The sequence below is a fragment of the Pieris napi genome, chromosome 5 (genome assembly GCF_905475465.1).
Source record: "Pieris napi chromosome 5, ilPieNapi1.2, whole genome shotgun sequence".
NCBI classification, from domain to species: Eukaryota; Metazoa; Arthropoda; class Insecta; order Lepidoptera; family Pieridae; genus Pieris; species Pieris napi.
This window is the reverse complement of record NC_062238.1, coordinates 1,101,670-1,115,840: the sequence shown is the minus strand read 5'-3', so window position 1 is coordinate 1,115,840 and position 14,171 is coordinate 1,101,670. Positions and strand designations below refer to the sequence as shown.

Here is a 14,171-nt window from a genome sequence, read left to right as displayed (position 1 = left end):
TTGAGGAAATCCCACCACCTTATACCTCTGATCCTACCTAAGTCTCTTGATGCAGACATCCCATTTCTTGTTTGTACTTGGCTATTAGATATATATATTTGGGTAGTTGATAAAACAATTGATAAGTAATTTCTTCAGCTTGAATTACACCTCGATTCTCACGTCGGTGAAGTCGAGAACGGTCCAATAAGAGTATACTCTCAAAGGCCAGCAACTCACCCACTAAAAATAAGTGTCCTTGGGCTGCGATAACTGCCCTTTTTGGGGATCTCGTAGGCTCGCCTATACTATAGAACTGGCTCTTATGTTGATATTGTATATTTACAGTGTCGTGTCATATGTACATACATAATTTAGTTTTTGACTCACCAGATCTACTATATCCGCTGTCGGTTGTACCATCTTCCTGTTTAAGAGATTCGTTATCCAAAGGCTTTTGCGCTTTCTCTTGGTCCTCCGAGCCGGATTTTTTATCATCATGCGACTGTCCGCTCGATGCGCTGCTATTGGAACCACTCGGAGTGGTTACATTGAATCGCACTTGGCTCGAGTGGGCATCTGAAGACCTATAAAAATATTTAATATGTTGAAGTCCGAGAACATGCATCATGTTGCATTAGTTCAGGTGACACTTTTCAGAGCAATGTTAGTGATTTTAATAAGTATTTCTCAAATCTGAATAAATGTTGTCTAAGTGCATTTAACATTTGATTGCATGTTAAAGGAAGAAACACAAACATCGCAAAATTTACAACATAATTATCTTAAATATAAAATCCCTTTTTAGGAAAGGGAAGCTTTGACACTACCCTACTGCCTAGATTTTCGCCCTCAGACCTGCCTGATCACGTGCCTGATAGGCTACAATGTAGGGGTCCTATAAAAAAATATATATCCTTAAACTTAAAAAGGACGTGTACCAGGCACTGAGGTCTGATTACCTACTGACATCTACACTCATAATAGTACGGGAGGTAGCAACGTTTTCGAGAAAGAATTTCAGGTCAGCTGATTTTGTGATATGTCTTCCTTCTTGCACTTCCGGTTAGAGTCTGGGCAATCTGGCTGGCGGTAGTGGTTGCGTTCATTAGTGCGCATCCTATCTGTCCAGGTAAAAATCCTGGATTTTAAAAGCATTTTAAGAAGCGTAATTTTTAATTTTTCGTTTTTAAATACGTCTACCTGACATACTTTTTTTATTGCCAGACATTTTTCACGTTGCTAACTATGTGCCAGACGCGATTTTAAGTTTTATTTTTATGAAAATTTCAAAGCATTTTAGAATGTCTGTAATTTTAATATTATGTTATTTAAATATAAGGAAAACTGAAAATGAATTTGCCAGACATTAATTCGGTTGTTAAGTCTTGAATTAAAATGATAAAGTATTGCAGTATGATGAAGCATTGCATTTTAAGAAGCGTAATTTTTGATTTTTCCTTTTTAAATACGTCTACCTGACATACTTTTTTTATTGCCAGACATTTTGCACGTTGCTAACTATGTGCCAGACGCGATTTTAAGTTTTATTTTTATGAAAATTTCAAAGCATTTTAGAATGTCTGTAATTTTAATATTATGTTATTTAAATATAAGGAAAACTGAAAATGAATTTGCCAGACATTAATTCGGTTGTTAAGTCTTGAATTAAAATGATAAAGTTTTGCAGTATGATGAAGCATTGCATTTTAAGAAGCGTAATTTTTGATTTTTCCTTTTTAAATACGTCTACCTGACATACTTTTTTTATTGCCAGACATTTTTCACGTTGCTAACTATGTGCCAGACGCGATTTTAAGTCTTATTTTTATAAAAATTTCAAAGCATTTTAGAATGTCTGTAATTTTAATATTATGTTATTTAAATATAAGAAAAACTGAAAATGAATTTGCCAGACATTAATTCGATTGTTAAGTCTTGAATTAAAATGATAAAGTATTGCAGTATGATGAAGCATTGCATTTTAAGAAGCGTAATTTTTGATTTTTCCTTTTTAAATACGTCTACCTGACATACTTTTTTTATTGCCAGACATTTTTCACGTTGCTAACTATGTGCCAGACGCGATTTTAAGTTTTATTTTTATAAAAATTTCAAAGCATTTTAGAATGTCTGTAATTTTAATATTATGTTATTTAAATATAAGAAAAACTGAAAATGAATTTGCCAGACATTAATTCGATTGTTAAGAGATAGAGATAGAGTTTTAGAAGATAACGAAAGTTCCCAAGAAGATGATATGAATGACACCGACAAATACGGCGACGATGATGATGATGATTATGAAGATGCCTCTTTTTTGTGACGTCACTATACGCTAAAAAAACTTGAAAACTAATATTAATTATTCATAACTTACATTTAGTAATTAGGACAATTTAAATAAAGTGTTGATTATTAATTTTAATCAAATTTTATATTCCTTTTTATGCTCGTACTACAAGCATTATACTGCAATACTTTTCATGACTTTTACATTTTAATTCAAGGCTTAACAATCGAATTAATGTCTGGCAAATTCATTTTCAGTTTTTCTTATATTTAAATAACATAATATTAAAATTACAGACATTCTAAAATGCTTTGAAATTTTTATAAAAAAAAACTAAAAATCGCGTCTGGCACATAGTTAGCAACGTGAAAATTTTCTGGCAATAAAAAAAGTATGTCAGGTAGACTTATTTAAAAAGGAAAAATCAAAAATTACGCTTCTTAAAATGCAATGCTTCATCATACTGCAATACTTTATCATTTTAATTCAAGACTTAACAATCGAATTAATGTCTGGCAAATTCATTTTCAGTTTTCCTTATATTTAAATAACATAATATTAAAATTACAGACATTCTAAAATGCTTTGAAATTTTCATAAAAATAAAACTTAAAATCGCGTCTGGCACATAGTTAGCAACGTGCAAAATGTCTGGCAATAAAAAAAGTATGTCAGGTAGACGTATTTAAAAAGGAAAAATCAAAAATTACGCTTCTTAAAATGCAATGCTTCATCATACTGCAATACTTTATCATTTTAATTCAAGACTTAACAATCGAATTAATGTCTGGCAAATTCATTTTCAGTTTTCCTTATATTTAAATAACATAATATTAAAATTACAGACATTCTAAAATGCTTTGAAATTTTCATAAAAATAAAACTTAAAATCGCGTCTGGCACATAGTTAGCAACGTGCAAAATGTCTGGCAATAAAAAAAGTATGTCAGGTAGACGTATTTAAAAAGGAAAAATCAAAAATTACGCTTCTTAAAATGCAATGCTTCATCATACTGCAATACTTTATCATTTTAATTCAAGACTTAACAACCGAATTAATGTCTGGCAAATTCATTTTCAGTTTTCCTTATATTTAAATAACATAATATTAAAATTACAGACATTCTAAAATGCTTTGAAATTTTCATAAAAATAAAACTTAAAATCGCGTCTGGCACATAGTTAGCAACGTGAAAAATGTCTGGCAATAAAAAAAGTATGTCAGGTAGACGTATTTAAAAACGAAAAATTAAAAATTACGCTTCTTAAAATGCTTTTAAAATCCAGGATTTTTACCTGGACAGATAGGATGCGCACTAATGAACGCAACCACTACCGCCAGCCAGATTGCCCAGACTCTAACCGGAAGTGCAAGAAGGAAGACATATCACAAAATCAGCTGACCTGAAATTCTTTTTTTTCAAACGTTGCTACCTCCCGTACTATAAAGAAAGTAAACCGTAGTTATAATATACCTCTTTATTTGTTTATATGCAAGGTGTTGAAGTAACAAACAAATACAACTATTATTCCGCCGAGAATCAAACCAACTAATCCCCAACAGTATTAAAATGTGTTAAAGTAATGAAATAACCTGCTACTAGTAGAATCAACTGACGGTTTGTGTTGCATTTCTCTTCGACGATTCCGTGCGCGTACAATACGTAGCAAACGACGTACCGATAACAACTTTAGCCGCATATGAAGGGCCGTGTTGTACCAAAGACACATTGCCTGGAATAATAAAAATTATTAGATCTATATATTTTGGATAGATTATTATTTTATTACACTTGGTAAACGAGCTGGGTCTGGATATACATAGTTGCATGTTTTTATAACTTAATCATTTTCTTTAATTTTTTTTATTGTCTCTTGCCTATAAGTGCTTGTTACATCAAACATTTATTTTATTTTTCTTAAAGTATGTTTCATGATTTTTCGCTTAGTTATGCAGGAACGAAAATAATATTGATATAGTTTGCGTTTCTGATCCACAGATTTTGCTAAATATCCTTCAATTAGATCGCTAAATACAAATGCAAACTTTTTCATGTCATATATACCGATATATATTTACTTATTACAATATATATTATATCTTTAGCAGTAAGATAATTTTGAAATGACGCATTTGCTATATAGACTCCTAGACAACTTACCCTAATTCTATCATTAAGTTCGGGTGACGCAAGAGCCGGGTGATCGTGCTTGGCAGCTGTTGATGATGGGTATAACGCAACTGCATTGTCAAATGCGTCCAAAATACCACCAACTTCTCGCATCGCTTCTCCTATCACGTCCGAGCATAACGTGCAGTCTATACTGAGGCAGCCCAGTTGGATTTGTATATCTGTAAATTATCACAATTACAAACGTTGCATAAAAAAAGGCATTTAAAAAGAGTGGCGAAGAGTTAATTGCCAGTTCTTCTTTCCGTTCTACGCCCTTGATTTCAGAACCGGCAGTAAATGTAAAATTAGAAGCATTAATATGTATTACTTTACTGACGAGTCAAAAGTGTTAATTATGATACCTATATGATTAAATGATTTTTTACTTTTACTTTTATCATCTAAATTTTTATTGTATGTTTAAAATGGCGATATTAGCACATGAATTCGTGAGAAATGGACAAGAATTCTTATCAAACGGCCGTCACAAGATGAAAAAAGACAGGTCAGCGATTGATAATCTGAAAACCATGAGGGCGGGGACTTTCCCGGTTTTGCAAACCGACAAACGGACAGGAGACTCGGCTTATGTTAATACCGCCGCCCATGGACACTAAGATTGTAAATGTAAAATTAGAAGCATTTAATGTATATTTCTTTTTTGTTGTTCATAAGTGTACATCGTGTTAGCTATATGAATAAATGATTTTTTAATTTGACTTTCACATTGCCAGATGGCTCGTAAGTGTTGCCCGCCTTTAATAAAAGAAATAAGTGGAAATTGCCAGGAGATCCCTTCGAGTCCCAACACAGACTGTAGACCAGTTTTTTTTCGGTAGTATTTTATTAATAATCGTTGTATGGTCAGATATCAACGCTTTGATAAATTGATATCAGATAATGTGATGATAATAATAGAACTACAAAGAATGAGACATCGACAAGGACGCAATTAGACCTTTACAAATTTTAATCTTCCATGGCTAAAGTTGGTGTTTTTTACAGATTGGTAAGATTTATGTCGTATCTGCCCTGCGATTCTACAGACGTTACAACTCACTTCACGAACTCACACTCTTCTGATAAACAATAAAGTACAAGCTCCCACCTTTTCAGAATGCCAAATCATAAAATGACTGCTTCACGACTGATTTGAGAGAGACCGCCGATGCGAAAACCGCTGTGTGAGTTCGTGAAGTGAGTTACAGAATCGCAGGGCTGTATCTACTAACATATTTTTATCAATATTATGCATGATAAAATGTTGTTTTCGCTTTAATCAATCGTGTGTTGCAACATCAAGGGGAGGGACAAGATTCATTAAAGGCAGAGATTAAACCCACGGCATACGTGTTACTATCAAAGCCCGATCAATTCTGCGCGATCAGCACTAGAACAGCGCAGAACATCGGAATTGCTTACAAAAGCTTTGTAATCGGTTTCGCTATGGAAGTTACATAGTACAATACACTATAAATACAAAATCCTAATATTTTTCATGGAGGAGGCCTTTAACCGTAGAGGAGTATGGAATGATTTATAAATTAGGGAGCGTTCAAGTATAACGTAACGCAATTTTTGGAGCTTATTGTCCCCCCCCCCCCCCCCCCCATGTAACTCGCCGTAACGTTTTTCAGTACCCAAGTACAATACTGTCCCCACGTATAGTTAAACGTTTCGTGACCACCTAGTGACTCATTAGTTACTATTTTGTGGTGTAAGTCAAAAAAAATATTAACAATAATGCTTAATCCCCGCCACGCATCGTAACGTTTTACAAAAGGAAAAAAAATTCGTTCTGTAAAACTTGAACGCTCCCTTATATGAAATTTGATTATTTTTAATTTATTTATCATTTGAAATTATATACATTTAAAATATTTACAATCATTGAAATTTAAATATTATATAGTAACTAGCAAACTCGGCGAACTCCGTTTCGCCACCAGATGGTTTCGTTTTATGTAACATTTCGTTTGGTGATCCCGCTTTTCTGTTGAAAATTTTCCTGAATTTTCTCTGCTATAAACCTCACGGAGCCCGAGACCTTTCCAACGAATGCAAAACCGTGGAAATCGGTTAGTGTGTTCTCGAGTTATAGCGTCAGGAAGGAAAACCCGACTTATTTATATATAGTAGATATTGTATTTTTTAATGCATACACATAATATGTAATAATTAATCACATACTTGTTTAATATATTTTTCATTATTGAAATAAAGAGGCTAAAATAATAATAATATTTTTCGTTTTAACAACGACCTGTTATTTTACACATATATTAATTAAGATTGTAAGGGCGTGTTGAGAATTAAACTCAATTGTCCTTAAGAAAGTAATTTATTGTTCTTCTTGTTACAATATTGAGAACTTTACAGTAGGTAGGTACAATACGACTAACCTAACATTGAACCGTAGGGAGGACGCGGGGCATCGCAACCCTTATGTTCACCTAGCTAAGGCTTAACTTAACGACGCGGGGCATCGGTCAAGAAAAGCTACTGAAGATCCACAAGCAGACGACCCGGTGGGCTATCGTACTTGCAGACGTCTAGCTAGCGAATGCCACGAGCTTGATCGGACATCGCATTATATAGAAGCCACGCGCTTCTATGTGTGCGTTGCGTGTATGCGTCTTGGCAGTAGTGTGATATTGTTTACGCCAACGCGAGTCTGTCGCGTTACATCCTCCCCCTCTGGTACTCGGTGAGTCGTCCCGATGAGAGTACCAGCATTAACATTGGCAGGAGTTTTCCTTGGTCTTCCTCTTCTTCTAAAAGGCAGGACTGCTTCTGGAACATCTTCTTCTTCTCTTTGTTCAAACTTCCTTATTGCTGATGTATGAAATTTACCAACATGCTCATTATTGTCCTCCCCCTGCAATAAAGCTGCTCCAATAGCATAGTCACTTGCATCGGTTTTTAAGGTAAATGGTTCGTCATTTATAGCTTGACGCAATATTGGTGCAGTAGTTAATGCTTCTTTGAGTAAATTGAATGCATTGCAACGATCCATGAGCCTCTGAAAAGTTGCTGGAGCATTGCGTAACCCAAATGGCATTCTCTTAAATTTATATGTTCCGAAGGGAGACACAAATGCTGTTTTGTTTTGGTCATTAATGTTTACAATTATTTGCCAGTAACCTGACTGTAAGTCAATTGTAGACATATATGGCATTGCTTTAGCTTGATGCAATAAATCATCAGTTTTAGTTATGTCGTTCAAAACTTTCTTCTCTTGAAGACAATGATGTTCTTGATATCGCTTCAATCAAGTGAATGAGTTGATTGTCACTCATAACTATATTAGTAGCTTGTTCGCTCATTTTGAAAAAATGCGGGTAGTTTAAAATTTTAGTACACCCGTATATTTATTTTTACTGTTGCCAGTTGAACGACGCGTTGATAAGTCAGTTGTAAACCAGTTGTAGGCCAGTTGTAAGGCACGTTGAAAATATTGCGGGTCTGTTTAATTTTAATATACCCGTCTTCTTCTTTTACATTGAACGCCAGTTGTAAGGCGCGTTGAAAATTTGCGGGTCTGTTTAATTTTAATATACCCGTCTTCTTCATTTACATTAAGCGCCAGTTGTAAGGCGCGTTGATAAAAAATGCGGGTCTTTTGAATTTTTAGTATACCCGTCTTCTTCATTTACATTAAGCGCCAGTTGTAAGGCGCGTTGATAAAAAATGCGGGTCTTTTGAATTTTTAGTATACCCGTCTTCTTCATTTACATTAAGCGCCAGTTGTAAGGCGCGTTGATAAAAAATGCGGGTCTTTTGAATTTTTAGTATACCCGTCTTCTTCTTTTACGTTGGGCGCCAGTTGTAAGGCGCGTTGATAAAATATGCGGGTCTTTTGAATTTTTAGTATACCCGTCTTCTTCTTTTACGTTGGGCGCCAGTTGTAAGGGCGTGTTGAGAATTAAACTCAATTGTCCTTAAGAAAGTAATTTATTGTTCTTCTTGTTACAATATTGAGAACTTTACAGTAGGTAGGTACAATACGACTAACCTAACATTGAACCGTAGGGAGGACGCGGGGCATCGCAACCCTTATGTTCACCTAGCTAAGGCTTAACTTAACGACGCGGGGCATCGGTCAAGAAAAGCTACTGAAGATCCACAAGCAGACGACCCGGTGGGCTATCGTACTTGCAGACGTCTAGCTAGCGAATGCCACGAGCTTGATCGGACATCGCATTATATAGAAGCCACGCGCTTCTATGTGTGCGTTGCGTGTATGCGTCTTGGCAGTAGTGTGATATTGTTTACGCCAACGCGAGTCTGTCGCGTTACATCCTCCCCCTCTGGTACTCGGTGAGTCGTCCCGATGAGAGTACCAGCATTAACATTGGCAGGAGTTTTCCTTGGTCTTCCTCTTCTTCTAAAAGGCAGGACTGCTTCTGGAACATCTTCTTCTTCTCTTTGTTCAAACTTCCTTATTGCTGATGTATGAAATTTACCAACATGCTCATTATTGTCCTCCCCCTGCAATAAAGCTGCTCCAATAGCATAGTCACTTGCATCGGTTTTTAAGGTAAATGGTTCGTCATTTATAGCTTGACGCAATATTGGTGCAGTAGTTAATGCTTCTTTGAGTAAATTGAATGCATTGCAACGATCCATGAGCCTCTGAAAAGTTGCTGGAGCATTGCGTAACCCAAATGGCATTCTCTTAAATTTATATGTTCCGAAGGGAGACACAAATGCTGTTTTGTTTTGGTCATTAATGTTTACAATTATTTGCCAGTAACCTGACTGTAAGTCAATTGTAGACATATATGGCATTGCTTTAGCTTGATGCAATAAATCATCAGTTTTAGTTATGTCGTTCAAAACTTTCTTCTCTTGAAGACAATGATGTTCTTGATATCGCTTCAATCAAGTGAATGAGTTGATTGTCACTCATAACTATATTAGTAGCTTGTTCGCTCATTTTGAAAAAATGCGGGTAGTTTAAAATTTTAGTACACCCGTATATTTATTTTTACTGTTGCCAGTTGAACGACGCGTTGATAAGTCAGTTGTAAACCAGTTGTAGGCCAGTTGTAAGGCACGTTGAAAATATTGCGGGTCTGTTTAATTTTAATATACCCGTCTTCTTCTTTTACATTGAACGCCAGTTGTAAGGCGCGTTGAAAATTTGCGGGTCTGTTTAATTTTAATATACCCGTCTTCTTCATTTACATTAAGCGCCAGTTGTAAGGCGCGTTGATAAAAAATGCGGGTCTTTTGAATTTTTAGTATACCCGTCTTCTTCATTTACATTAAGCGCCAGTTGTAAGGCGCGTTGATAAAAAATGCGGGTCTTTTGAATTTTTAGTATACCCGTCTTCTTCTTTTACGTTGGGCGCCAGTTGTAAGGCGCGTTGATAAAATATGCGGGTCTTTTGAATTTTTAGTATACCCGTCTTCTTCTTTTACGTTGGGCGCCAGTTGTAAGGGCGTGTTGAGAATTAAACTCAATTGTCCTTAAGAAAGTAATTTATTGTTCTTCTTGTTACAATATTGAGAACTTTACAGTAGGTAGGTACAATACGACTAACCTAACATTGAACCGTAGGGAGGACGCGGGGCATCGCAACCCTTATGTTCACCTAGCTAAGGCTTAACTTAACGACGCGGGGCATCGGTCAAGAAAAGCTACTGAAGATCCACAAGCAGACGACCCGGTGGGCTATCGTACTTGCAGACGTCTAGCTAGCGAATGCCACGAGCTTGATCGGACATCGCATTATATAGAAGCCACGCGCTTCTATGTGTGCGTTGCGTGTATGCGTCTTGGCAGTAGTGTGATATTGTTTACGCCAACGCGAGTCTGTCGCGTTACAAGATTAGATATTAATTAGGTAAAATAGTTAATATATAAATTGTTTTTATTTCTATCAGTTATTTGAAGCGATAAAGATCTCGTGTTTCATGATGAGTCAGTGTCGGAGCATTTAATTTTCTGCTTTTCTATAAAAATAACTTCTTATTACTCACGTAAATTCTATTTTAAATATATTTTCGTTTTAACATACTTTAAACACTTTAATAAATTAACAAAAGTCTAAACATCCACAGTTTATATTAAAAAGTATATATGTATGTATATTTTTATACCCAAAAACCGCCGCTGACTTTCTCGACTTGTATCAAGGCGCATTGCGAACCATAGTAATTTACATTAAAAACACCTTACCATCATGATTGACTTCATCATTGCAACAATCCAAAGACAGATCTTCATTGGAGCTCTCTTGGGTCGGCTGCAATCTCGTGCCAGATCTACAAACTGGTTTTGAACTAACAAATCTGAAAAATAAATACATCACATATTAAAAAAATGTGTGTGTACTTATACGCGTTACAAGTTATACTTCTTTGGCGTAACAAGATAAAAATATTTTTGAAAATTTTATCTTTCGTCTTATTCTACGTAGAAAAAGCTAAACTAACAATAGAAAAAAGGTATTTAATACATTGAAAGTTTTTTTATAACGTATTATCTAGTTGAAATTTCACAAAAAAATATTTCTACATAATTAAAGAAATGGATTTTTTTTTGTTTTATAATGTTGACTATGATAACTTCAGGGTGTCGGTTTTTTTGTGACGGTGTGCGCGCGCATCGTTAAAATTAACTCTCATAATATTTCCCTAACGCTCGAAAACTACTACTATGTTATACTTGATAACTTCAAAAACTTACTTATAGTCCAAAATCCGTTGTACAATATTGGGTATAACGTTTCTCTGAGTGCAAAGAAAATCGTCCTGCTGCTCAAGGGTCCGGCCAGAGAGCTTGGCCTGCAACTCTAGCCATATGAGGTCCTTTAACTCATTCTGCCATACTTGCTCTTCACGACTTATCTGAAAGGGTTAAATTCGTTTTACGAACTCGACTCGGGCAACTTTGCCAAATCACAAATCAAAATCACAAACAATGTTAAAAAACAGGTATCATGATTAAAAGGTGCAAGAAAACATAAAAAAAATGCTGTACTTTATACCATCAATACATATTGCTGACCACGACGCTCGGGTATGAGCTACCGACTAAAGAGAGAGAGAGGTCTCTTTTCATCACTGTGCTGACTGATATTTAAGTAATCACATCTAATGTAACTAACAAAACCTAATCAAGCAGAAGTGGTCAGTTAAAGGATGTCCATTATTCAGATTTCAATATATATATACTATCTATCTTAATATATATATAAATTACGTGTCACGTTGTTTGTCCGCGACGGACTCCTAAACTACCGAACCGATATCAATCAAATTTGCACGCCGTGTGTAGTCTGATCCAACTTAAAAGATAGGATAGCTTACATCTCAATTTATACCCGCAATATTATTTTATTGCAAATATTTGTTTATTATTTGATAGTCACAATTAAATGGCATAACCACAAAACAAGCATGGTGGTCCCCATGACTGGTGTTCTCCTACCGTTTCCCTTGAATAGTTTACTACTATGTGATATAACAAAAACTTTAGCCACAGCAAAGCTTGGCCAAGTCTGCTAGTTTATATATATCATACTCACAGTTCTCCGACATCCTTTCTCCATATTCCCCATATTAATGAGCATACTGAAAGTGTCGTGGAAGTTGATGCGACTCGCGGGCACTTCATCATCACAACACCTTATTTCCTCTTCAGGTTGCCGACACTTCGGCCGAGACACGAGGGACATGAAACGACTGCACGATTCCACCTTCTAAATACCCAAAATGACAAAAATCTTTTTCATAATACTGTTTTGGATTATTATAATATTTATATTTTGCTTTCGAATCGTGGTCTACAAACTTTCTAATAAAATAATATTTGTCGGAGCAATGGCTGCCATTGGTCATTATAATTTAATAACATCAAAGTCAAATAAGTTCAAAACCGTTATATAGTTTGTTTTATTTGCCAATATTAATAGATCTACAAATTAACGACTATTTGATAGTCTTTAGTAATTACATTGTCATTATTAATGTTGAAGCAATGTCATTATTAATGTTAGTGCCAGCTGCTATTGTTCCGACATATTATACACTATACAGGTTGGCCAAAAAGTTGTGCATCAAACGCAACTATGGGATAGATGAGGTCATCAAAATAAATTATAACTCTGCAGGGGTTGAGCTTAGGGACCTCCCGTAGAACAATTTTTTGCAGCTGATAACCTCATCTATGCACTAGTTGCGTTTGATCCACGACTTGGCCACCATGTATAATAAGTTCTATTGTTTCTAACATTAAAATCTACATTTGTATTTAAAAAATTTAAAAAAGTCGTAAACTATTTAAGATTTATTTTTTACAATGACCTATCAAACAAAAAATTTCACAAACTTACATTTAAAAAACATCTTTTAATCTTCTGATTAAACAGGGTTTGGGTTGTGAATCTGATCTCTGTTGTCACTCAAATTAATTATTCCACAAATAATAACTTAAGTCTTAGGTAATAACGAACTTAGATTCAAAAATCACAGCATCAGAAATTAAAAAATATCCCGTAAAAAATATACCTCACTTCATATACCTATTCATTAAAAAAAAATATTATTTTTAGACAAGCTAAATAACTCACCAAAGTAGGAACAGCAGCCATAACAGATGGAGAAGGCAGGGAATCTGCCTTCGTCTCCATCTGGCCAAAATCTTGCTTCCAGTCCCTCTCTTTGGCGCGTATGAATTTCATACTGGCCCGTTTCTTTAAGCGCTCTACAACACAAATATAAATTGGGTAACGCCTAAAAAGTTTTCGTATCAAAGGCTTAACAGATGAAAATCGTGAGCAAAAATGTGTCTAGTATATGTGATATCAAACAGCAGTGTAGAGACTCCGTGGGCCGTGAGGTTCTAATGCGCAGGCGCTAATTAAATGTGTGTTAAGTTTAAGGTTTGACAAAACATACATAATATTTTATGTAAATCATTGTCGTTGGTTGATGGTATTTTTTTCGGTTGTCGTGTTATTAGTGATAAAAACACAAAGACAACAAACAATAGGTACATAATTTTTTTTTTATAGAACAGGAGGCAAACGGGGAAGAGGCTCACCTGATGTTAGGTGATACCGCCCATGGACACTCTCAATGCCAGAGGGTTCGCGAGTGCGTCCGGCATTTTAAGAATTGGCACGCTCTTTTCTTGAAGGACCCTAAGTCGAATTGGTTCGGAAATACTCAGTGGGCAGGTGATTCCACATAGTGGTGGTGCGCAGCAAAAACTGCCTTAAAAAACGCTTAGTTGTGTGATCGCTGTTCCATTCTTAATTTTACAATCGCATCTTTGTATTATACAATGTATCTGTTAACGTAAAATTGTAAAAACCGTTAGATTGTAATCTATCGGTTATCGGTTATCGGTTATCGGTATTCGGTAGATTGTACTACACTAACTTAGTTATCATTCAAACTTCTTTGGTCAATTACAGATTAATTTTACTTCCCAACAATTTCATATAACTACCGAATAATAATACGTTAAATTGCAAGCAGTATGTTGAGTTGACAATCTTTCGACAGTTTACAATCTCGCGAGATAGATTACAATCTAACGGTTTTTACAATTTTACGGTGACATATCTACTTACTGTTTCTACGTATATTTCGTAATGTATAAATAACTGAGTCAGTTTATTGTATTTTACTCGGTTCTCGTGTTATTTTGAGCATTGTCAATATGTTATGTGTTTTCTATTAAATAATTAAAAACTACTGGACCGATT

General features: G+C 35.2%; 1 protein-coding gene across 3 annotated transcripts in view; it reads right to left on the bottom strand.

Moving 5' to 3' along the window:
• LOC125049386 (mitogen-activated protein kinase kinase kinase 4) overlaps positions 1–14,171 on the bottom strand; it is a 47,486-nt gene that overhangs the window by 23,251 nt on the left and 10,064 nt on the right. For 2 of the 3 annotated variants that reach the window (XM_047648622.1, XM_047648624.1), the window contains exons 4-10: positions 13,029–13,162; positions 11,985–12,158; positions 11,144–11,304; positions 10,634–10,746; positions 4,435–4,625; positions 3,867–4,006; positions 370–566 (exon numbers count right to left, since the gene is read on the bottom strand). In XM_047648622.1, coding sequence (XP_047504578.1) covers positions 370–566; positions 3,867–4,006; positions 4,435–4,625; positions 10,634–10,746; positions 11,144–11,304; positions 11,985–12,158; positions 13,029–13,162 — 1,110 coding nt within the window. The remainder of the gene's footprint in view (positions 1–369; positions 567–3,866; positions 4,007–4,434; positions 4,626–10,633; positions 10,747–11,143; positions 11,305–11,984; positions 12,159–13,028; positions 13,163–14,171) is intronic. The other variant, XM_047648623.1, reaches the window with a different exon arrangement.